At 30.7% G+C, this 26007-nt stretch overlaps 1 protein-coding gene across 3 annotated transcripts in view; it reads right to left on the bottom strand.

Moving 5' to 3' along the window:
- NIPBL (NIPBL, cohesin loading factor) overlaps positions 1 to 26007 on the bottom strand; it is a 166465-nt gene that overhangs the window by 32096 nt on the left and 108362 nt on the right. For all 3 annotated transcript variants that reach the window (XM_006919488.1, XM_006919489.3, XM_015595321.1), the window contains 21 exons: positions 25626 to 25823; positions 25297 to 25368; positions 25113 to 25202; positions 22746 to 22849; positions 20196 to 20282; positions 19000 to 19231; positions 18097 to 18248; positions 17473 to 17553; positions 16897 to 16997; positions 15420 to 15558; positions 13801 to 13883; positions 13107 to 13239; positions 12096 to 12239; positions 9714 to 9803; positions 8733 to 8947; positions 8527 to 8629; positions 7822 to 7920; positions 7575 to 7721; positions 5767 to 5901; positions 4947 to 5045; positions 4056 to 4109 (listed from right to left, as the gene is read on the bottom strand). In XM_006919488.1, coding sequence (XP_006919550.1) covers positions 4056 to 4109; positions 4947 to 5045; positions 5767 to 5901; positions 7575 to 7721; positions 7822 to 7920; positions 8527 to 8629; positions 8733 to 8947; positions 9714 to 9803; positions 12096 to 12239; positions 13107 to 13239; positions 13801 to 13883; positions 15420 to 15558; positions 16897 to 16997; positions 17473 to 17553; positions 18097 to 18248; positions 19000 to 19231; positions 20196 to 20282; positions 22746 to 22849; positions 25113 to 25202; positions 25297 to 25368; positions 25626 to 25823 — 2558 coding nt within the window. The remainder of the gene's footprint in view (positions 1 to 4055; positions 4110 to 4946; positions 5046 to 5766; positions 5902 to 7574; positions 7722 to 7821; positions 7921 to 8526; positions 8630 to 8732; positions 8948 to 9713; positions 9804 to 12095; positions 12240 to 13106; positions 13240 to 13800; positions 13884 to 15419; positions 15559 to 16896; positions 16998 to 17472; positions 17554 to 18096; positions 18249 to 18999; positions 19232 to 20195; positions 20283 to 22745; positions 22850 to 25112; positions 25203 to 25296; positions 25369 to 25625; positions 25824 to 26007) is intronic.

Raw genomic sequence — 26007 nt, 5'->3', positions numbered from 1 at the left:
GCCACTCCTGAAATCGTCCAATAGGCTTACGAACAAATTGTCCATGATGGCAGGGATGAAGATTATGTACGGGCTCAGCAAACTGGACTTCTATTCATCAAGGCCAACCTGGCTATGGCCATCGGTGAGTGCCCTATCTGCCAGCAATAGAGACCAACATTGAGTCCCTGATACGGAACCATTCCGTGGGCTTATCAGGCAGGCTGCAATGGATCGCTTCTATCATGGAAGGGGAGCATTTTGTTCTCATTAGAATAGACACTTATTCTGGATACAGATTTGCTTTCCCTGCAAGTAATGCTTCTGCCAAAACTATCACCTGTGTGTGCGCGCACGTGCATGCACATACACACTAACAAAATTAGTGGACAGTTTGGTGCATGTGTGAATTTGAAGCTATTTCATACAATACTTGAAGTTTCCCTAGGAAACCACATTCCATGAATTGAGAATTACTGATCTATAAGAAACTAAAAACACATAAGTAATAAAAGTGAGAAATATCTGAAATTGGATGGACTAGAATACATGTATATGAGCCCATGAGGAAACAGTAAATGTGCTAATTATTTTTGACTCAAAAAAATTCTAATAATTCCAGCAGTCCATTCTCTATATCCTTCCTAGCTTCTCTTAAAGTTTATGCATAACTGCTAAGAGTGGTTATGTCTCCGTCACATGTTTTATATAAATATTTTTGAGCTTTATTTCTCTATTAAACTCTGCTAGTTTAACAACTATATCACAAAGTCACAGTGTCTATGGTAAACTACATAGTTGGCAGAAACTAAATTAGGAACACACAGAACAGGGAGAAAAAACTGAAGGGACAACTAAAGAGGATGAGAATGTAAAGATATAAAGAATGTTAAACTACTACTGCTTAGATATTATAAATGTAGTCATCTTTCTGCTTCCAACTTGCCAATAATACACAGGGATCGTATCTTAGAATCTTTTTAGTAATACTAAATAATATTTCTGATAGCTACACTTAATTTTTAATCATTTATTGCAATCAGATGAAACATGGTTATAAAGCCTTCTAGAAATTATAATGTCTCCTTTGGAATAGCTGACATAAATATAACTAAGATGACCATAAAGGTCTATAAACAGAGCTAATTATTTGATTTAGAAAGGAAATGAAGCCAAATATATCATGTAAAATTATGAAATGGAAGATGGTTTATGAAGAGTCTAAGATATTATAGAATGGGCAACATAAGCAAATACCATGAAGGTGTTTAAAAAGGCATCTTAGTAATTTTTAAAAATTAACATACTACTACACACCATGAGAATGGCTAAAGTTAAAAAGACTGACAATACCAAGTTTTGGTGAGAATGTGGAGCAACTGAACATTGCTGATGGAATAAAATGGTTCAGTTATTTTAGAAAAGGAGTGTGGCAGTTTCTCACTCACCACATGACCCAACAATGACACCCAGAGGAACTTACACAGGAGAAATAAAACACACATCCACACAACTTGCAAACAAATATTCATAACAACAGTGTTCATAATAGTCCAATTTTAAACAACTCAAAAGTCCACAAATTTGTGAATAAAGAAATTATATTATTGATACCACTCACCAATAAAAATAAATATTAATATACTAGCGACATTCTGCTACTTATAGGAAATTAAACACAAAATACTACAAACTGTATAATCCCACTGAAATGAAATTCTACAAAAGGTACAATTATAGTGATAAAAAGTAGACCAGTGGTTTACTAGGAAAAGAGGGTCAACTAGAAAGAGGCACAAGGAAGCTTTTACGGATGATATTCTATATCTTGATTGTGCTGGAGGTTACATCACGAATATAATTTTAAAATTAAACTGTACACCTAAAATTAGTATTTTTACATATATATTATGCCTCAATAAAACAATTTTGGCTGTTAAAAATATACCAAATACTATCTTATTACTAAAATATTGCTAAAAATAAAAAATTAAACAGAAACAAATGGACTTAACAAGATAGTAAATTGTTGACATCATCAAACAGAAAAAGTTATTTCAAGACAGATTTCTAATCGTATATCTTTAGTGAGTTATAGATAAAAAGAAATGCAAAAAAAGTCTTAAGTTGTATCCAGTAATCTTACTGTTAATATAGTAGGACAAAGCAAATAAAAAATTGTGTTCATTTCCTTGGGAACAAAAACTTTTTGCCTAAAAGAATAAAGTCAAACAGGTGAATCTCATAATCTTAAGTATGAATTAAAAATATCAATATAAATTCTTGATTTTTCTCTTTCTAAAAAAACATGTATTTTGTAGCTCTATCATCCTTTAAAAAGACCTAAAACTATGATAACCCTTAGCAATGCACATCCAGAGCACCCAGATTATTCCCACCAAGGGGAACTGAGCTCTTCGGAAAAATGGCTGATTTCAGGTTTGGGGCAGAAAATGTACAAGATGAGTCTGAGGCATCTTGTAGATGCAGAAAGAAATCAGGTTACAGAAGAGTAATGAAGATATGTCAAAAAGAAACAAGATCAAGTCAAAGAGGCTAATATGGGCAAAGGTGGGACTATATGAGCTTCAAAAAGAATTATGATTGCAATAAATTAAAGTCCATCAAAGACATAAAAAATCTATTAGTTCAAAGTGATATTAAAAAATGAACAAACTCATTAGTCACCTTTGGAGGTTGACAGGAAAATTCATTATTCTGAAAACTGATAAGTAATGGAAAATAATCAAACATTTCCCCTGCCTTTCCTGTACAAACTATATGTCATGGTGACAGATCATCAAAGACAAAATTCCTCTTTAAAGAAGAATCCTAGTTAATTAATATGAAACAAAATGAAATAATTACAAAAACATCAGTATTTTATATTTTCTAATGAAAATAATGAATTTAGGTAATGATCATTTAAAATCAATCCTGAAAGACTTGATAATAGATGCACCAAGCTGACAATACCTAAACTCAAGAGATTAAAGAAAATGGGAGAACTAAATACTATTTGCCTCCTAATGTGATGCAATAATGTTCCGCATCACCTATGAAGTATTCTTGTCCCTTATACTCAAAAGTGAACTTCAATATTATTAAGCCTCTATACGTAAGCATTTACAGAATAAAACGGTGGATAGAGGAACAACTTAAATGACACCAGAAGGAAGAGATCTATGAAATCCAGAATGTCAGACATTCTACAAAAAAACACACAAGTGGCATGAAAAAAAGGAGGGGTGAGGGGTCCACTATTATAGATTATGAGACTTAAGAGCCATATCAACCAAGCAACTGCAAACCAACTATAAAAATACATTTTGAGATGATCAAGGAAACGTGAACACTGACTAAGTATTAGATATTAGAGAATGATTTATTAATATTTATTTTGATATAGATGATAATGATATTCTGGTTATTTTTTTTAAAAATAATTTCCGTTAGAGACAAACACTAAAGTATTTATGGGTAAAATGATATAAAGTATTGAAATTGCTTTAAAAGTATTACAGCAAAAAAACCCAAAAGATGGGAAAGAGAAAACAAGAGTGGAAAATTGCTGATAATTTCTGAAGCTGGATGATGGTTATTTCTATTTGAAAATTTCTGAAATAAAAAAAATTCGTAGGGAAATAAACATTTCCATTTATAGAATTTTAAAAGAACATGAATTGTGATTTAATTCCGCACTACTATAGGAAATTCCATGTATTTTATAACATGTCAAATAATGTAAATATATATTTAATGTAGTATGTATATCTAACTTATAGATCTCGTGTCTATCATGTAGATGAAAGGGACAAGAAGAAAATAATTATCTGGAAGAAAGGGAAGATATAATTTCAATTACTGATTTAGAAAACTTGTAACAAGCAAGTGAATAATGAATTAAATAGGGATATTAACTAAAACATTCCGTCTAATATACCGAAATAAATTTTCCCTATTAACAGGTAAATACCCCCAAAATAACTGAAAAGGTTCTTTTATATCATAAAATCCACAAAGAACTTCTATTGGATTTCATGGTATCTGTTATCAGGAGTCCAAATAACACTCACATTTTGAAGGAGTTGCTCAAACCAGTCATATCCAGTATCTCTGCATGCCGCAACCTAAGGGGGAAAATATGGTGAAACTATCAAAATTAGAAATTTACTTCATCTGAATAAAATATACTTTTGCTATGCTTTAGCATTAAGTATATACATAAATGTCCTTAATTAAAAAATTTATTTTTAAAGTAAATTTTTTTTCAGTAAACCAATAATTTACCAATGTTAAAGAATTTTATTCTAAAAATAGCTTGGAATACATTCAAGAAATTAGTGCAATGTATTGAAATTAAATGTGGTAATACATTTTGAATAATAACTTGAATCACATGCCGTCAGAAAAAATCTGTAAGATGAAAAACAATAAAACTGGAAATGTTTGCCTCGTATTTTCCTTCTAGATAGATTCAAAGACATCAGTGAAACTGATAATCATGTAATTGATAATATTAAATTTCTTATGCTCGAAATATGAAAAGTACCATGAGTCAAAAAAATTTATAGCTTATGTGTATAACTAAACATACTGAAACTAATTTTAATTCATGTCTTCTGAAAAAGGTAGGAATTACTATCTCACTTCAGGATGCTATCCTTGGGCTATTGTATCTTTTCATCTACTTCTTTCCCTCTCAGTTTTCAATCATTGAAGGAATTTGAAGAATTTTAATACTAGTGCTAAAGTCAATAAATGCCAAAAAGTGGGACTAAGCAGAAGACCAATCTTATCTCACTTGTATCACTTGAGCGTATCCAGAAATATGAAGAAAGGAAAGTAGTACTAAATGTTGAAGGTTAACCAAATATCTCATTACTGTCTCTCCCTTTGCAAAATGGGGTACACCTCAACTAGGTCTGCACTGACAGGGCCTAATCCCTTGTTCCAGTTCTTCTTACCACATCAGTGATGTTTAAAATTTTCCTTGTCATTGCTTCTTTGTCATTGTGTGGAGTTGGAGTAAACCAGAGTTTTTGGAATGTTTCATTGACTAATTTCTAGAAGAAAAAAAATTCAACCTAAGTAACTACAACAAACATGGCAAAATTCTCAATCCCAAATTTTCATTAAAGCTTAAAACAAAGCTACAAATAACTAATAAAAACACAAAATACTGGCATTTTTTGGTGTGAATTCTTCAATTTTTTCAAATCGCCAATTAATTTCTCAGAATTATAATCTTTTTAAATTTGGCAAAGATTTTAAATGAGTGTTACTATGCCTAGCCCAGAACTTCTGCATAGTATACATTCAAATATTTCTGATCAAATTAAAAAATATTTTTACTTATGGAGAAGTTATTTAAAAACAAAAGCAACAACAAAACAAATATTGGTACAATCATATATATTTAAATTCACTAGTAAACTCAGGGTTAAACTTTCAACAAAGTATTTACTAATTTATAAAACCAAGCGCATACCATGTGAAAATCAAAATAACTTCAATTGGATAGAAATTTCCTTTATATAATGTAATCTCTACAATGACATTAAATATTGTAATTGCTGAATTTGTTGGGAAAGATCAGATTTTATTAATTGATATAAGATCTGGAAATAAAAATGTATCAGTCTTTTTCTTGAATTTATAATCTCAAATATGATTCATTGTAAAGTTTTATATATTAAATCAACAAAATCTAGATATAGTAAACATTTAAATTATTTAAAACATTAATGCAACATAAAATTTAAAGTAGTCAATGTTTCATCTTACCTTAATGCCCTCTTCATCATTAACTCTGCGAATCATTTTTACACACATTTCTGTAATTTTTGGAAATGTTGGTTGTTCAATACAGATGTCTCTTAGAATCTTTATTACCCTTTTCCTGACACTGATACCAGTATCCTAAGAACAGAAAGGTGTTTTTAAAATGTCAAAAAAAGAAAAAAAAAAAAGATAACTAGGTGCATGAAATATGATTAAATTAGAAAATACCAATAAGCATACATTCACTATATATTAAAATGATTAACATGGTCCATAATTTCTTCTTTATATGCTTTCCTACTGAGATTACTATAAATATGTAATTACTATAAATATGTAATTGTTATATTGTCATTATTTTTAAAATATGACAATTATTTTTAATAAAATATTTTTAAAATATGATACCCAATACATGAAAACATATTAAATAGTGAACACAATACTAGAGTATAAGCTTGCCAAAATTAAATGGCATAACAAACATGAAGCTTTTGGAATAGTGTATGGCACTCAAGTAGCATATGAAACATTTTTAACCGAAATCTAATCAAATCATTGCCACTATCTTATGATTTATAGGAAACAGAAGAAACAAGGTAATAAATTAAATAAAACAATAAGAAAATAAGACTGACCTGATCTTTTAAAATTAATCAATGCAAGGAGAAAAGTTTGTGATAGTTAGAAAATATTCTAAATTTTAAAATATGACCACCAAATGCAAAATATGATCTTTGATCAGATTCTTTAAAAAAAAAAAAAAAAAAAAAAAGCAGGACTTTTTTTGTTCAATTTTTGGGACAATTGGGGAATCTGAACATGAACTGGCTATCAGATGATATTTGGGGAGTGTTAATTTGGTTGAGTGAGACAATGGCTTTTGTTTATAAGAACAGTATCCTTATTTTTTGGAGAGTTAAGCTGAAATATCTACGAGAAGTAGCGAAATGTTTGTAATTTAATTTAAACTAATTTAGCAAAAAGTATAGATGAAACACGGTGGTGGATACATGGGTGTTCATTGTACTATTTTTTTTTTAATTATAAATTTTCGTCATTAGTTTTAAAAATAAATAAAAAGCATCAAACATTTATTGTGCAAAATTATTTCCATTATGCAGTTTAGTGATTCTGAAAATATTTTAAGATATAATGCTAGGATAGATGCTGTCAGAGTACATTAGATTTGAGAATCTTGTTGGTTTTGCCCTTCATTCTTGAAAAGACTGAGGCACTGAAAGGAAAAAAATTCTTCCATTCTGTTTCAACGAAGATTTTATGCTAGCTGAAGCTGAAATTATATCTCTCAGTCACACAATATTCTGATACTAGGCTAAATGTTATTTTCTTAAATTTGTTCTTCAGACACAAATGACTTTCTGGTTTAACTTGCGTGTAATAATTCAGTGTTAAGGAAACACATAAAGGATTCAGAAAGATTGTCAGATACCAAAGTTCTGTACTTAGCTCTCACCTAAACAATTCTTCCTGTTTATATACGTACACATATAAATATTGAACTATGCCATGTAGTTCCTATCATTTACTCACTACACTAACTTAATCAAAAAACAATAGTAACTGAAAAAAATCCAATTTTCACCAATAATTTGTTTTACAGTATTAAGCAGCCCTCCTCTTGAAATATGTCCTTCTTTAAAAAGTTGCTATATAGTTCATCAATTGGGCAATATAAATATATAACTGATATTTAGTTTTCTAGCTAAACATTAAAAAAAAGAGGTGATACTACTAGGAAAACAAATTTATATTCATGAATCATAATAAAAATGACAAAACAAACATACCAATATTCTTTCAATCAGCATATCATAATACTGCTCAGCAAGCTGAGGTCGACAAAGGACAAATCGACCTAGTAATTCTACTGCTGCTTCTCGGACACTAGTGGAGTTATCCATCAATCGTCCATGAACTCCTCGTTGCATATCAAGCTACAGGAAAATAAAGAATATATAATTTATACTAAGTAGAGCTATATTTTAATTTGAATAGAAAGCTTAAATAAGAAGAATCATTTGTGCTCCTCTTTACCCTTGCTAGGATACTGGGGTCTACAGCAACAACCTCAGATAAACACTTCATGGCTTTTGTTCGAACGGCAATTGCATTTTCACCAAGAACTCGAAGAATCTGCCAAGCAAATGTTGACATTTTCATAAATTTCAGAACACACAACAGTTAACAAAACATAGCATGAAAACAAGTTGAAGAAATGAAAATAAATACCGTGTTTACCTCCCTTTAATTTTTATATAAGTGAGTAAAAGACCAATTGTCTCACTGATCCAAAGCTTTAACCTAAAGGTCAGTACACATGGCAAGTGAGGCATTCTACACTTCAGGGCCTTTTCTTTATCCTGGCATTCTGAATTAAACCTGGTTTTTTATTGCTATGCTTCATTTGCAAGGATCTGTAGCCTCACTAAAACCTTGCTAGGTGTAACTTTAATTAAGGATATTTATTATCATTTAAATAATATTTGGTATTATTTAAGTAATTTGTTTTCACATCTATCACTCTATCTATAAGTGTGCATACTCCTGCAGATATATAGCCATGTAAATGGCATGCAGAACAAAGACATTTAAACAAATATGGAACACAGAGATAAATGCTACTTTCATGATTTTTAATATATCTATTCTCAATAATGAAAAGACATCATACCCTACCTCACAAATATCCAGAATTAGAAAAATCAATATCATTGTGTAAGGAATTCTGATCCATTTTACCTGTGTCAAATAAATATCAAAGCTCTGGGCAAACGGCCTCATAGAGGCCAAGTATCGAACAATCAAACAAGCATCATCATAGTCCACTGTATCAGAGTTCATCCTGCAACAAAAAGTCATTAAATTTTTATTTTTTTTGTAAATTAGGTAAATAGATTTCAAAGAGATAACTGAAAAAGTAAAGATGTTTTCTCTTCGGATCTTACTTTAATGTGCTGAACTGAGAAGGCGTAGTTTTGATAATGCTTCTAAGAAACTTTTTCCGGTTTTCAGCCCGATGCATAATTTGACCAGTTGTCTCAACTTCCTTTGCATGGTGTGTTCCTTCTGATGATTCCTCATCTTTTTGTGATTTCATTGCTCTTTCTGTTTCCAGAGTTGTGTCACGAAACCACTGGGCTATATAGAACTTACGAGAAAACTAGAAAAAAATTAGGTAAGACTTGAGTTTGATGAAATTAGTAACAATTTCCAACCCGTTGATAAAATTAAACCACTCACAATCAGAAATGAGATTAAGGTTTACTTTAAAACAACTTCCTAAAAAAGTTTTGAACAAATAGACAAAATGCTGAAGGTAGACTAGCTATTTTCAAAATCTCACCTTACTTCTTCAAAAACTACACAATTATTGAAATACTTTAATGCTGAGTCATACTTATAATCTGTTCTTTTCAATAGAGATGGCAGTTGCCTGAATAGCTTAGCAATCTCTTTAGACTGCATTTCTATCAATTAAAAAAATTAAAAAGTACCTCAATATATGCACACTGTTCTCAAATATAGCTTATAAATTTTACATGTGACTTATACTAATATTTTAGATATGTAAAGTACACAAAAACAGAATTAAATGATTATATTAAAAAGAAATATACATATAAATTCGAATAGTTTTTTAATATGCTAATAGATAATGCAATCACCTGGGCCATGCGCATTGTCAGCACCAATGATCTAAGCCTAGTCCCATGTCACACAATTTCAGTATACTATAATATCTGTATCAGAATTCCATATAAAACAAATCAATCCATAACCATTCTTTTCTTTAGATTTATAATATTCTTTTTTTCAAAAATCAATATTCTAAACAACTTCCCTCTTCATGACATTTCCCAATTTTCTTTCAGACCCAATTTGAATAAACATGTGATATCTCCAAAAAAAGAAGAAAAGAATCCTACCACTAGTGAAGGATCGGTCTCAGTGTTTTCATCCAAGTAATCAAGCAATGCTTTTTGCAGTTGTTGGATTTCATCTTCACCTCCTGAAACCTATAAAACAAACCGAATAAGAATAACAACAACAAAAATACTAATGCACTTTAATTATATAGTTGTAAACACAAATCTGTGGGGAAAAAAACTGATAAATTATAAAAATGAAAATATAAGTACAGCAACTAAAAGGAAGAAATAGAAGAATACTATTTTTGAAAAATATGCTGATAGCTGAGAGGTTGGCCTTTATTTTTATGAACTACATGTCATCTTTCTTTGAAGTAGCTCATAGGTAGAGGACATAAAAACTATCAAAACAATGTGTTAAATCTTCAGAGGGAGAAAGACCCTAGCACTGGTTTTCTGTTAAGAGAGAAATCCAAACTTGTAATCTAGTAAACGGAAGCTGTTGTTTTCTTTATTATTATGTGTTATATGTTTCCTTGGGATATTACTTAAAAAGAATATTTTGTAAGGGAAATATTTTATTTATAATTAATGTAAAATAGTACTTTATTTCATGCAGGACATTAAATATACGGTGCATGAGCTGTTCACTTGATAGGAGCAGAAAAGGACTGAATCTTTAGGTCCCGTCAAGAATAATACATAGCAGAAATTAACTGAGTTGATATTCATGTCTATACTTTATATTCTAGCTTTGCCACATGAAATGCCAAATATATGGTTTAGAATATATCTAAGTAGAAAAGATTAGAATAACCCATGTTCTAGGAGAGAGGTAAAATGGATACATTAAGAAATCCATCATAGCACTATAAACCAGTACACTGTAAACTTCCAAAAGCAATTTGAAAGTATGTTGAAAGCCACAAAAATATTTATAAATAACTACTACCCTCCAGTTTTACAGTGTACTATCTACACGGCCATATGTGACAAATAAGAGGTCCTAGGTCCACTCTAAGAAATAATGAAGTCATTGAGCACCTAGCTCTTGGTTTCCAAATTACCATTTTCCAATAAAAGGAGCCTACACTACTTGGAGAAATGGCTAATTTCTAGGGCTGAGGCAAGGACAGTAAAAGATGAGCCTAAAACGTCTTGTTGTGCTACAAAGCAAGAAAGTCCTCAAAGAAAGAAAGAGAAAAAAAAAAGAAAGAAAGAAAGGAAGGTAAACCTAAAAGCCAGCTTGAAGCATCGCTCACTGGGACAACTTGAGTATTAAAATAAGGACAGCAACAAATTATGACCTATTAAAAGGAATAGAAATGGTAGTATTATATTAATGGTAATGTCTTGCTTTTGACAGTTGTACTGTGGATATTTAAGGGAGTAGTTTGTAGAAAATATACAAGTAGTGGTTCTCAAACTTCAGCATTCTTTAGAATCATCGGGAGGGTATGCTAAACCACAGACTGCTGGGTCCCACACCCAGAGTTTCTGATTCAGCAGATCCAGAAAGAGTCCTGAAAATTGGCATTTAAAAAAGTTCTGAGGTGATGTTAATGTTGGTGCTACCTGTCTAGGGAATCACACTTTGGAATTCAGTGGTAATGTCTGCTCAAATGGTTTAGGAAAAAAATGCATATTCAGATACACATAAAGGTATATTTTGAAAAAGAATGATAAAGCAAATGTAAGTTTTCAACAATTAAAGAATCTGGATAAAAGGTTTATGGGAGCTCTTTGTATTAGTTCTAACTTCTGTAAGTTTAAAATTATTTCAAACTACAAAGTATAGCAAAAAAAATTAGAGGTATTTCTAATGGCCGGTATGGATAAGGTTACAAACATTAAAAAAAAAACAGAAAAAAATGAAAACAGTTGTCTATGGCAGGATTAGAGATCATTTACCTACCAATTTTCATAAGTAACTTTTGGTATTACTACTACCCTCATTTATACTTAAAAAAAAAAAAAAAAGTAGAGCAATAAAACACCTTTTCCACCAAATATGAAAGCTCCCTAATATAATAAAATGAAAAGAAGCTCTCTTCACCTTTTCCCAATATAAAAAGAAACACAACATTCAAAGGTACAAAACAATTTGAAGTAAAAGATCATCATCTTAGTAAACTAAAGACTGAAATAAAAAACTTATGTTAAACCAAACAGAAAACAGCATCATACATTAGTAACATTATAGTTTGTAAAAAGAAAGCAAACTAAAGATTTATGTAAATCATTTAAATGTTCCTGTTAGATATTGTAATTTACCCTAAGGTATTAACTTTCTCCAGTGGGGCTTTTGAAAAACCCACTTTTAGAAGTATAGATCTTATTTTGAATCTATAAAATGAAATGCAACACTGATATTAACAATACCTAAAGAAAATATTTAACTATTAGTTATCTCTGAATTTTAATCCTTTATCTCAATACCTGTTTTAAAATTCGTTCTATAGACCCCTGATCCATTTTGCTTGTAACGGCGTCTTTCCTCAGTCGAGCAGCAACAGTTCCAAGGTAATCAAGAGATGCTACTCTTAAAGCCATCTCTGTTGACTTGTTACTGAATTGATGAACCTAAACATCAAAACAGAGCAAAATTTAATTTAATCAATTTATAATAGTACTTCTGACAGCAATTATCATATAAATTCCAAATCTATGTTGTATTATCTGACATGTAAACTTTTTTCCTTGTGATATTGTTTCATAAAGTATATTGCCTTTTGAGTTTCTGAAACCTGAACATTTTCATTTCAAAAAGAAATTACAGATTAAACCTAAGAACACACTTTCTTTAAATGTAGGCTCAACTGTTTATTTGAAAAAAAAAAAAAAAGGGGGGTATTAATGAGTAATAATTTCTTAGGCTGGAATTCTGATGCCTGTGAAACATTATCTTGTATATTCATACAGAACTGTATGAATATATTTTCCAGTCCATGGAAAGTAAGGTCCCAACAGCTTTGTAACAATTTGTATTGCACAAGACCAAAAGTAATTTAAAAAACAGAAAACACAATATTCCTTTACACACTTCTCTACTGTACTACATGAAGACTAAAAAGTGTCACGTTTTCAGAAATACTCTTAAAAGATGACAAAGAGTTCACATTAATTAGTACATGCTTTGAAATGAATCACCTACAATAACTTATGACTCAGTGTTGAGATGCTTTTAAGTAACAATGTAAGACTTCCAAACTAAAAATGTTTTTAAAGCAGTTATCTTATGTAATGAAACAAAAGCACCAAAAGTCACAACAGTTCAGTTTCCTACAAGGTACTGACAATATTGCGTACAATTATGCACATGCAAAAATAGAGATGCAATGGTCATATTTCCTTACACATTTTTAAAGAATTCATCATCTGTGAATCAGAGTACATCCTCATTATGTTGTCTTCTAGTAATCTAATAATCTTTAAATGCTATTCTCTTACCAACAGTCTCCCTAACAAACTAAGGAGTAGTTCAGCAGCTGGCCATTCAGGCTTATTGACTGTTGAAAGAAGGTCTTGAACAAAATTTTCAAATAATGGTCTGTAATCTTCTTCACCTTGCTTACTACCACATCTGTTTAAAGATAAATGAACAGGCTGTGAATTTAGGTGACATGCTCACTAATATGACTGAAATTTTGCTAAGTTTTCTCTTCTCTATATCTAAAAACAAGGTATTAAAAGAGTACATGAAATAAAATATGGTTTAAAATAAATTATTTCTCAAAATTCATTTTTCTCCTATAAGGAATCCATTTATTGACTAACATTAACAAATTAACACATTTTTAAAAATGACCACTGTTTTTCTATGAGATTACCGTAAATTTTTATGAAGGTTTAGTAATCTCTTTCCACACTTTCCTATTCAATTAGAATGCCCCAAAATTTACTGAAAAAAATTATAGAATTTTAACCCAGTACTTTAACTTTTGGAGCCCAACATATAAATATAAGCAAGTTCGCAAAATTTTAGATTTTTAATATCCCAATTATCTTATTTTAAATCAGGAAATCAAGGACCAAGGAGACAAATTCAAGGTTCGCATTACAGTAGGAAATTGAATGACTCTTTTACTTAAACTATTCTCTATACTGGGGAAAATAAAAACCAGATTATGTAAACTAAACTCACTTTTTAAGGAAGATGGAAAGGAAGTTTTGGGCTGTTCGCATGGCTGTTTCATAAGAGTTGGTAATGACAACATCTTGGTCAACCTAGATTGAGATAAATAAATTTATACAGATATAAGAAATAACCAGCAAACAAAATAGTTAAGTTGTTAATGCTATGTTACTAATGAATAGGGGTAACACATTTAAATATTAAAATGCTTTATTCACACACACACACACACACACAAACAAAGGTACAATGAGCATACTAAACATATTTCAATACTTTATAAAAACAACTAAATAAAATATTGACAGGTCATATTATTAAAATACGTAAGAGTGACAAATGTGGTTAACAAATGCAATATCAATAGCTGATTATCATGATCTAGGTGAGAACAAGAAATTGAAAATTCAAAAACAATTTAAAAAAGAAATATCACAAGCTCAAAGTTTGTAAAACATTGGAATATAACACAAAAGAAAATTCAGCTCTGTCATTATCAATTCAAAGGCTAGAATACACATATGCAATTGGAAGTTGTGGAAACCCAGAAGGTGAACATAAGAAAAATCTCACTAGTAACCAGAAACATGCAAAATAAAATATGGTATCATTTAACACTGACCAGACTAAGTGAAATAAAAAAGTAGAATGTAAATTAGAATACCACTTTGTTGAGCAAACTGACAAGTTCCAGTAAATTTGTATGTACACTATGATTTAATATTCTACTTTTAAGTATATCTAGAGAAACTCTGTTTTAAGTTATGATGTAGTTACATATGTGTTTAATCTGAGTCAAAAAGAATCTAGTATTTAGTTATATCTACAATGTTGAGTGAAAAAATGAGCTATAAATATGTCACTGTATCATTTATGTAAATTAAAAAAAATTCTGTATCAAAATTATGCACATAAATAAATAAAAGGAAGGAATAACCGTTTCATGATACTGGTTACCAATGGTAAGGAAGAGAAGAGTGGAGAGAGAACAATGAGATTTGAGATGGGAAGAAACAACAGGGACCTCAACTTTTACGATACGCACTTTTTTTTTAACTTAATTGATTATATATTTATTATTACACGCACATATATCTGGATATAACAGAATAAAAAAATAAAATTATCCCTGTTTTGAAATTTTTAAAAATAATATTATGAAACCTGAAAAAATTATAAGTGTTGGTAGGTAAGAGCTACAAAACCAAAAGCAAATCTTAGCTATGAGTTACTCAACAAAGAGGGCATAAACTCATTTTCTGCATGAATTAACTTATAATTATGTTATGCATGAATGTAGGCATTACGTATTATAATTATAATATTCAGTTTCACATTCAATATCACACTCCAGTCTTACAACTTGGTATATTAGGCTTGTTAGGTACTATCACCCCCATTTCATAGCTGAAGGAACAAACTCAGATAATGATTTGTATGTTATCATTGACTGGGAGATATAACAGTCAGAATTGGAACTTGAGTCTAAAACCTGATCGACTGCTACAAGAATCCTAAAGCCCAGTCATAAAGCCCTAAATAAGAACTTCAGTTTCATAAGAATGGAGAATATATGTGCTTCTTCCTATAAAAGTACAAAGTTATAAAACTTAGAAAATATTCCTTACTTTTTTATTTGAGTCCTCTTCTGAATTAGAGTCCTTCTCAGATGATGGTAAGTGTACTACACACTGAATTAACTGTAAAACCAGTGCTGTAACCATCTGAATATACATAGGCTCTCCATCCATATCACTACTGTTTAACCTTTAATGAAAAAGAAAATATTTAAATCATATGGAGTATGAAGAGAATTTCATATTTCATGTCATCATCTGAAAGCTTCAGAATGCTTATTTTACCAACATTTCTAGGTGTTATGTTTAAAGCCTATAATAGTATCATTTCTATTTTAATAAGTTAGAAAAAATATCAACTAAATCTCTATGCCTACTTTGATAATTAAGTCAAAGGAAAATACAATATTTAATACAAATTTCTATACTCTATATGCACTGCAGATAAAAAATTAATAGTGAAAAATTTAACTATTTCTCAAAATGATTTTTTAAATGAGAAGACTTCAAGATTTCCAAGCATTCTGGTGTTCCTTTTCTTATTAAAATCTGCTACAGAGTCAGCTTGTGATCATCTGTGCTATAATATGAGGTCAATGGGACAGAGTATGAAAAATCAAATTCTAAATCTTTTGTTCTAAAGATATTTTGAAAACATAGGAATTCTTTTATATGCTGATAGCTCTTCTTCAGGCTTAAAAGACAATAGATGTTTATCAATATATAATTAGTCCAAAAAATTCAGATAAGAATAATTTTTTAACAGAAGACGGTCTTGAAAGCAATCTAATTCTGTATGCCAGATCAACACATTTGAACTTTCAGGAATATTATAACAATTGTTATGAGAATGATGATGATTACCTAAGACAACAAAGAAAATAATGCTGACGGCAGTGGAAAATATTCCTTAGTGTCTCTGTGCTTAGAGATTTAAGAGCATTTTATCTTCATGTCTGCTCTCTGTACTGCTGTTACTCTTTCAGCTCTCTTTTAAAAACAGTATTTCATAACTTCCTACTGTTAAAGCATTAAGTCCAAGTTCCTTAGTATGGTTTATAAAATTCTTGAATTGCCTCTGACTCTTTTGAGCCAATTTCCTATTGCTTTTCTCATAGATCAGTGGTTCTTAACCAGGGATGATTTTGCTTCTCAAGAGACATTTGTCAGTATCCGGAGAAAATTTTGCTTATCACTCATTGGGAGGGGGGTGTTACTTTTGACGTCCAGTAAGCAAGATTGGGGATGTTGTTTAGCATCTTATAGTGTACAGGACAGCCCTGCATAACAAAGTATTATTTGGCCTAAAATGTTAATAGCACTGAGACTGAAAAACTTTGCCACAGACCTTTACACTTGAGAATCACTAAACTTCTTTAAGACTCCCAAATGTGCATTATTTCACATATCTATTCTTAATGCTATTCTGACTAAATTGCCTCTTTTGATTATAAAATAAAAATTAGACAGAAATGATGAATAAATACATAATGGAATTCTTCATTATACTTAGCCTTTGCTTAATTACCTGAAGTTCCTTAAACTCCTCTTGCTGGTTGGTAATCTTGCAAGTGAAGTAAAAATTTCTTCCAAAATTAACTGCCTATGTTTTTCATATCTTGAGAATACCTGTTTAGTAATAAGATTCCAAATTATGTTTGTTATAATTATTTGCAAACAAACCAAAAATGATACTATAACGTGATAAAAAACATCATCTGCCACTAAGAAGGAAAATGTTTTCAACATCTCCAATAGCAATGACTGAGATAATTTACTCAACTTTTCAATCACTAATTAAAACATTCTTGTAGAGGTCAGAATATACCAATTTCATTTAGAGGCCTATGATATCTTGGGAATGGAAAGTAAGACAACATTCAAATTATTTTAAACAATTCTTATTTTACTGTAAATATAGAATTAATAACAGAAATATTTTAAAGTATTTAGAAGTGCTTAAAATCTAAGGCACACTAAAGTAGTCCTTATGTTAAAATAAATCTATGGAAAACTCGAATCTAAATTAACTTCTGCAGGTTTGGATTAAATAATATTATTTTCCTGGGGGGAATAACTAAAAATATGAATTGATTATACTTACTGCAGTGACTAACTTAATGGCACACAACTGTAGTTCACTGACATTTTCTACAAAAAATGGTGTTATTCCCATTGATGATACCTGCACACACACACAGAAAGAGTAATTAGTACGCATTGCTAGTTGATTTCAGTAACATTTCGCCTTACTAAATTCTAAAACATTCACAAATTTCCTGGAAAACACAGAGGGAATTTATTTATTTTTTCATCATTTCTTTCTCTGCTCCATTTCATCTTCAAGCACATACCTTCCTTCATAGCTGCCACAACTCTAATCTTCACCTTTTGGGATGATAAATGTCATAGGAATATAAACGAAATAACATTTCTGCCATTCCGGATGAAAATATCCTGACATATTATAAAGGAAATGATAATTTATCTTTCAAAGAATCTAGTGTTTAGAATTTATACTACATTTATTCATCTTTGTCATATGCAAAATGTTTCTTTTTAAAATTTCCCTGGAGTTAATTTCTTCGATTTAGATATACTGAGTGGAAAAAAATTAACATTGCTAGTATTACTATTGAATGAGCAAATTTATATTAAACTCAATTAGACCTTCTAGTCTTAAAATTATTTGGTCTGCAAATATACAAAAGCTTTCAAAAAAACCTACCTGAAGAATTGTTGTGTCTGTAAGAAGTTGTATCTCTAACAATTCTGATAAGCTGCTAACAATGTCACAAACTTTATTATAAAGCATTACTATTACTCTCTGCTTATGGGTAGAACATTTTGCTCGTTTTGCCTTGGAACTTAATAAGCCTCCTAAATGAAAAACATTAAAAACAAGAAATATACAAATTTTTAATCATTTTTAATAAATAGCAGAAAACTGTTTTTTGAATTAAGAGAACACACTTTTTTCCCCTACATAAAAATACAACCTGGCAAATAAAGCTGCTTATTTATTAAGAGAGAAAATTACTCTAGGCATATTTAGTTAGAAAGTAAACATTCATAACAGATAATGTATGGCACATTTCAGTGGCTATTAAATTCTTGTATTTAAAATATTACTTCATCTTTATTTCTATTTTTTTCCATTGGAACAGGACAGTAAGATTATTTGCATTTATTAAATAATAAATAACTAAATGTATATTATTCAAGAATCAAGTTTGTCCTCCTCTCTTTTACCGTACACATTAACTATTTCACTCCTTATTTATAAAGATTAGAAATAAAAGTATCAATCCATTTTGTAGATAATAATTAATATTTGGGGTAAAATTAAGAAGTGATAAATGGAACCAAGAGCCAAAAATATCTGAGATTTTCTCTGACCAGCAGAAATTATTATATGTAAATAGGTGCTAAAGAAATAACAAGTACTGGATTAACTAAAAGCTCTATATTCTAGTCAAATCAAAGCCAGTGTTTATTATAATCTATGTAATCTAATAATTTTGATGCCATTTTAAGTCATAGCATTCTGACCCATCCAACATAGTAATATTAACAGGTAATTTTGATGATATACTCAAAAACTATCAATATAAGAAAAGGGCAAACTAACCTCCATGAGGATCTAATCTGTAAACAGGATCATACTGAGGATAAAGTGTATTCTGTAAATGAAATTTAGTGTACTGTATAACTCTTTCGATTACATCCTCAATATATACAGCTTTTGGCATGTTAGGAGATGTCATAATGTTGATAGTTGTAAGACAGGCATCTGCCGATTTTGTAACTCTCTCCATAATAAGGTCTCTCCATAACCTTTCTTCTTCTTCGGTATCGTTATTCTATAAGAGACCACATTGTTAATGAAGTGGAAATAAACACATTTATAGGTTAAAATATATAATAAATTATGATATATTTGATTTTCACGGGTGAAAAACATGGTAAGGGTTTTGATGTGCATACAATCTTTAAAAAACATTAGAAACGAGGTACAGATACTGCTTGCTATTCCTTTAAGATACCTGTTTCAATGCTTTCAAATATAATATACCTTTTCCTTATGTCACCACTAGATGACACTCCAGTTATAGTTACAGATACCTTTATCTTCTGTGTACTTTATCTAAAAACTATAAATATATACATACAAATAATTTTGTGTTTGGGGTATAAACATTATTATAGTCAAAATACTTTATAAATTCTTCTTGCTATTGTGAGAACAAAGAGAAAATTAACAACGACAAAAGGAAATAGAGCCTTATTTAAAAGTAGTAAAATGTTTACTGACTCAATCATTCCTGATATGTGTTTTTCAACAACACTGTAGTTTTGAACCTGAGATTAAAAAGCAATGATTACTATGCGGACTACTGAAAACATAATTTATTTTCTAAAATGGGTAATTCAAAAACTGAAGACTGCATTTTAATTTACAAAAATCTAGACTTCTGTCTGGAAAGCTAGGTGATTCGGTCTCAACGAAATTATTGTCATTCCAGAAAACCTTAACACTATTTAATGTGTTGCAGATAGTCTTAATATTTGACACAAATGATGAACCTTCTTAACAAAGTCTTCCAAAAAGCAATTTTAATATAAAAAAAGCTACAGTATCATTTTTTTAGGTGTATAAGCAGTAAAATGAAATAAAGCATTAGTGATTTAGAAAGCCCCTCTCTGCTTTATATATAATATGCTTTTATTTGTTCCTTTTCCCAATGTATGAGCTTTGAATAGCATTGCTGTGAAAGTAAACAGGCTGCTGATGTGTAATATTAACGATATGGACCTTACACTTACATGATTTAACAAAGTGGAAAGCTTTGACCCATCTTGAATATTCTTCTCCAAGATATTTAGGACCTTCACAGTTTTCTCAGTGGAAAGCTAAAATCGTAACATAAATTCTTTTATCAATCACTGGTAAAAGTAATAAATTATTCAAGAAACATTCTGTACAATTATCCCCTTTAGGCTATGGAATATATAACATTACCACCCTCTTGAAGAACAGAAAAAGAAAACTTTCCCACTTAGGTCTTCTACTCAAATTCTGAATTATGTAGAGAATTAATCACTGTTTCTGAAAGTCAGAAGAGCAAATACAGAATGGGCATATTTCACATATGCATGTTTCTAACTCAACTCTTACCATAAAGTTAGTCAAGCCTCAATTTGCTCGAATGCCTGGCCCCTTGCTTTTGTGGCAGTGTCACTGAACATATGTATAAAACACATCTCCCCACCCTCACTCCCACACACAATTTCATTTGTTGATTTGATTATAACACGGCTTCCATACAGTGGATGTCTTAAAATCCAAGGTAGTATTTTCAATAACAGAAGCATAAAACTGTAAATAGTAAGAGTTAAAAATGTATAACATTGCTTTACTTAGAAGAAATCTTTCTTATTCATTTCAGTATCTATTTCATTTCTTATAAAGACTGCTTTCTCTACTTAAAAAATTAGTTGATTTAGAGGTTCTGCCAGGAGGCAACTGTTGTTACTAATACTCTCCTGATTGAATAGGTCTCCTCTTAAAACTTCTAGCAGAATCAAGACTCTCAACAAAATCAGCCAGAAAAGTCAAAAGGAAGGATCAATAGAGTAACTGACATTAAGTACACTTTATTACTCATCCTGGAGTATAGAAACAAGTTCCTCCAAATACTGCTTTATATATTTTAACAACAGATTAAACAACTGAGACTTTTGGCAAACTTTCCATGCTTTGAAAATACTTAGCAAGTTGGCTTTTGAAATAGAATACCACTAGCTACATGTAATTGTGGAACTTATGATGTCATATTCCTATATACAAAATAAATCAACACACCCACATTGCACATAGTAGTATCAATGTAAAACAAGAGCACATTAATTCTTGGTTAACTGTGTGATATGTCTCTCTGGCTTTAAACATCAAACTCATGGGAACTCTTGTGTACTGTTGGTGGGAATATAAATTAGTGTAGCCACTATGGAAAACAAAATGGAGGTTCTTCAAAATAGTAAAGAGAGAACTACCATGTGATCCAGCAATTTCCCTTCTGAGTATATATCCGAAGGAAATAAAATATTAATTTGAAAAGATATATGTACACCCATGTTCACTGTCGCATTATTTACAGTAGCTGAGACTGTATTTTCAATCAGATGTTGGGAATGCAAAAATACTGTTTTTGATCCAAGGATGTGAAACCAAAAAACAATCCATGTATAAGTGGACCTGCGTACTTCAAAGCTGTGCTGTTCAAGGGTTAACTTTATATTTGAAAGTTGCTATGAAAGTATAACTTAAAAGTTACTATTACAAGAAAAAAAATTATAACCACATATGGTGATGTTAACTGGATTTATGCTGTGATCATTTTGCAATATATACAAATATTGAATCATGTTGTGTACCTGAAACTAATATGTTACATGTCAATTTTAGCTCAATAAAAACATCAAAATTTATCACACTCATTACTTAGAACGCATGCAATATATAAATAAAAAAAGAATGATTGTATTTTAATTTTGTAATGACATCAAAATATTTTCCAGTCTACTTTCAAATTATGACATTGAAAAACTAAATAAGTTTAAATTATTTAGAATAAACTTTACAGATAAACATAATTTTTAATTAATTCTTTTACTATTCTTGAAGAATCATCATTTTTACATTACATACTAGGAAATTTAAGACTTAGAGTAGATACTTGTGTGCTACAGGGAGCCTGGTTAGAAAAGGAGGAGAGAGGATTTGTCTTGAAACTGTGTTTGCATAGCAATCATGCAGTAGTTTAGGGGGTGAATGGTGGTTCATAAAGATTATAGGAAGCAATCCCTTGATGCTGTCACTATTGTGTAAAGTTATTATCAATGAAAAAATATTCTGCTATCACATTAATGCAATGAGACTATTTAGGAACAGAGAGCTCGTAAGACAGACAACTCACAAAAGTTAATATAAAGCCTACATCAATGAATGAGCCTATATACTTAATGTGTTTAAACCGGAGCTTTACTCTTTCATTACTATAAATGACTAAAGCAAATGTCAAAGAAAAAATTACTGTATTTCTGCATTTAAATAATCTAAATATTTAAGGCAATGAAAAAATTAAAAATTCAGGTCCACGCCTCTTTCAATGCAATATGATTTTCTTTAGAATAATTTGCAGAATATTTAATTCAAGGTTTTCTTCTTAAAGAAATAATTCAGTTAGATTCTTAGAAGCAACCATGAATTTTCTTTGCATTACTATTTATGTAAACTTTGTAATTTACCTTAAACATCTTAATTTCAAACATTAGCTATTAAGTAAATTCATAAGTTTTACTTTAATGAGATACCTTGTCCATTATACCCATTGCTTTAATTTTAGCAGATTCACTGCCAAGTTCATTAAGCTGATGTTTTCCTAAGAGCAGTTCCTGAGGAATTTCATCATCATCACCTGAAAAACCAAACCAAACAAAACCAAACAGTTTTGGTAAAAGAAATAGCTCAAAATAGTAAGCTTAACTTTTTAATAAAATTTATGGACACACAAACACATATAAACAAACTAAACACATAAAAACCTAAGAGGCCTCTGTAAACCTCCAGCAAACCCTGCTAAGATGGGAAGAGGAGATAGATTATCTTTACTACTATTTTAGTTAACTGTTGACCCTTCTCAACCAAGCTCTCTGCCCCAGGAAGCTGACGTGGATGGTCTACATCAACAGTCCCCCCCATGCCCTCTGGCTTCTGCTTGGGTTCAAGCCAGTGGGTTGCCCTGTCAGAAGATCAAAGAGAAGGAGAGTGAGGTCAGGGTATTTCCCTGACTCCTTCCTTCAAGGTCTCCTCAGGCTGCCTATGTCCTCTGACCAAAAGGTTACTGCTTTTTTCAAGGCAACTCATTCTACAACTTTTCTTTTCCTGCTGGGTAATTTCTGGTAAGTTCTCTTTACCCATGCTCCCTTGGGTACAGAGATGGTAACAGATCCATGCCTGTTAACCCTGGGTTCTGGCGCTATTCTGTCCTCACTTTTGAAATTGATCTCTTTGTAAATAACTCCTCAAATTATCCTAATTTGAGAGTGCCATCTGTCTTCTTATTGGGATCTTAAATGACACAAAAGACAATTTCTCAGCACAGAATTGGAAAGTTTTACAAATGATAAAACTGCTACTCTAAATAATGGGGAAACACATTAATGATACTTAGGCAAGAAACTTCACAAAAGCAGCATTTTCAAAATATACCTTTTAAGGCATTTTGAAATAGATATATCGAGATTATTGTATGCAATACGGCTTTTGTATAAATTAGGCACTAGTGTTTGTACAAGCTGAAGGTGGCATAAAACTGTTGAGAGTAGCTCTAAATACTGTTTTTATAAACCTAACAATATTTATATATATAATCTTTACATATTATTGTAAAAGTAATATGAATATCACATTAATTCTATTATACTGTAATTAGTTTACTATTTTATTTTTTCATATTAGATTATGTATTACAGTAGGTCTTTGAATAACTGTTTTATTCGACATCATTTTGTTATGTTGATGAGGAAAAAAAAAAGGATTCCCAGCCAGGTCCACCGTCTTGTGTAGAGTTTGCATTCCCAGCCGGGTCCACTGTCTGTGTAGAGTTTGCATGTGCTCCCTGTATCTGTGTGGGTTTTCTCTGGGTACAATGGTTTCCTCTCACGTCCCAAAGATGAGCATGTTAGGTGAACTGGCGTGTCTAAATTGTCCCAGTCCAAGTGAGTGTGGGTATGTGTTTCAGTGTGCCCTGCGATGGAAGGGTATCAGGTCTAGGGTGGGTTCTACCTTGAATCCTGTGCTGTTGGGATAGGCTCTGGCCACCCGCAACCTCAAAATGGAATAATTATCTTACTTGTTTTTTAAAAATCTTTCGTAAATGTATGTATAGCTCACATTTATTTCAATGTTCAATATTAGAAGCGTTCTGGGTTTTTAGAAATTCGGTAATGTTTTCATGACCAGAAATATGCCATAGGATTTTAACTTTAGTTTCCTCAATTAGCCTATGGTACAATTGGTTTCATTATGTTGTTTCGCCTGAAGTCACAGTTTCCAAGAACCTATCAAGGACATTAAGGACTTACTGTAGTTAAAGCCAGAGCCTGGAATATTTATCTTTGTATCTCTAGCACTTAAGGCACCATTGAAAAACAGTAAGCATTCAACAAATATTGGCTATTAGAACAAATGAATAAAAAATGGATGGGTTCCTATTTCTCATATTAGTTCCTATTGCTCATATTAGTACCCTCCTCATCTAGGGCCTACTTGTCTCATCTGCAAAAAGACTTCCTTAATTACTTTAACTTGGATTCTTAAGACATTATTAATACCCAATTTAATACTTTATTTTTATACTAAAGTTTTCAGTTTCTTGGTAACACAGACTAGACTCGACTCCACACTATATTTTAAATTTTCTTGACCATGCCTTTGTATCCACTAAACACACAGGTAAATATGTTTTAAATTGATTTTATATTTAAAGGTAAATAAATTTAATATTTTATTTTTATACTAAAGTTTTCAGTTTCTTGGTAACATAGACTAGACTCGACTCCACACTAGATTTTAAATTTTCTTGACCATGCCTTTGTATCCACTAAACACACAGGTAAATATGTTTTAAATTGATTTTATATTTAAAGGTAAATAAATATATTTTAAAATGATTTTACCAAATGCAGTAAAATCCATATCTTCTAAATTATCCAAAATATTCTCTATTGAGGCTGTGAATCTCTTAAAAGTTGAAGAATCCATCATTTCTGCAACAGAGGGAGGAAAAAAGCTTATTATGTCCACATTCCAAATAGAAAATGGAAGTCGAAGAATATGAATAAAGACAAATTAAAATGTTACCTTCGGGTGTTAGTTTTGGTTCATAAGCTTTCCTCTTCTTTTGCTTTTCTTTTTTCTTCATTTTTCTAGCAACTAAAATTAACAAAAAGAAATACTGAAATGCAGGAAAGACAATTTAAAATATTTCTATTTTTGTTTCTAGTTTCTTCCTGAACATTAATTAAATACTTAAAACAATAATCACTGACAATCCAAACTAATTATATACTTTTGCCTGATTAAAAATTATGAGTTAATTAACTCATAAAAATATATCAAATATTCTTCAAAGTTAAAGGTCTAAATTTAAACTGGGTTATGTAAGAAATCTGTTGACACTGATGAATTACCCTCACTAAGGCTGGGAGGAGGAGAATAATCTTCCATGTCAGAATCTGATGGACTTCGGTTTCGATAACGACCACCACCCGAACTCCTTCTTCCTTCGTGAGAGTGGCCACTTCTCCTATGATCCCCAGAGCTTCTTCTGTCACGCTCTTCATATTCCCAAGCTTTATCATCATCTTTTTTATGTCGTTTCCTAGAGGCTAGAAGCAAATCCCCATGACAAATAATTTACCTCATTTAAAAAGGCTATTATAACTTGTACTTTACAAATGAACCACATGGAGAAAAAAATCTACATTGTATAGGACTAGGAAATTCTGAGTCATTATATTTAACCAGAAATATAAATTATGGTATAGGAATGGTTATCACTTATTTTAGCAT

This window comes from Pteropus alecto, unplaced genomic scaffold (assembly GCF_000325575.1).
Source record: "Pteropus alecto unplaced genomic scaffold, ASM32557v1 scaffold338, whole genome shotgun sequence".
Lineage (NCBI taxonomy): Eukaryota > Metazoa > Chordata > Mammalia > Chiroptera > Pteropodidae > Pteropus > Pteropus alecto.
The sequence above is the reverse complement of the archived record's forward strand: the minus strand, read 5'-3'. Positions and strand labels throughout refer to the sequence as shown.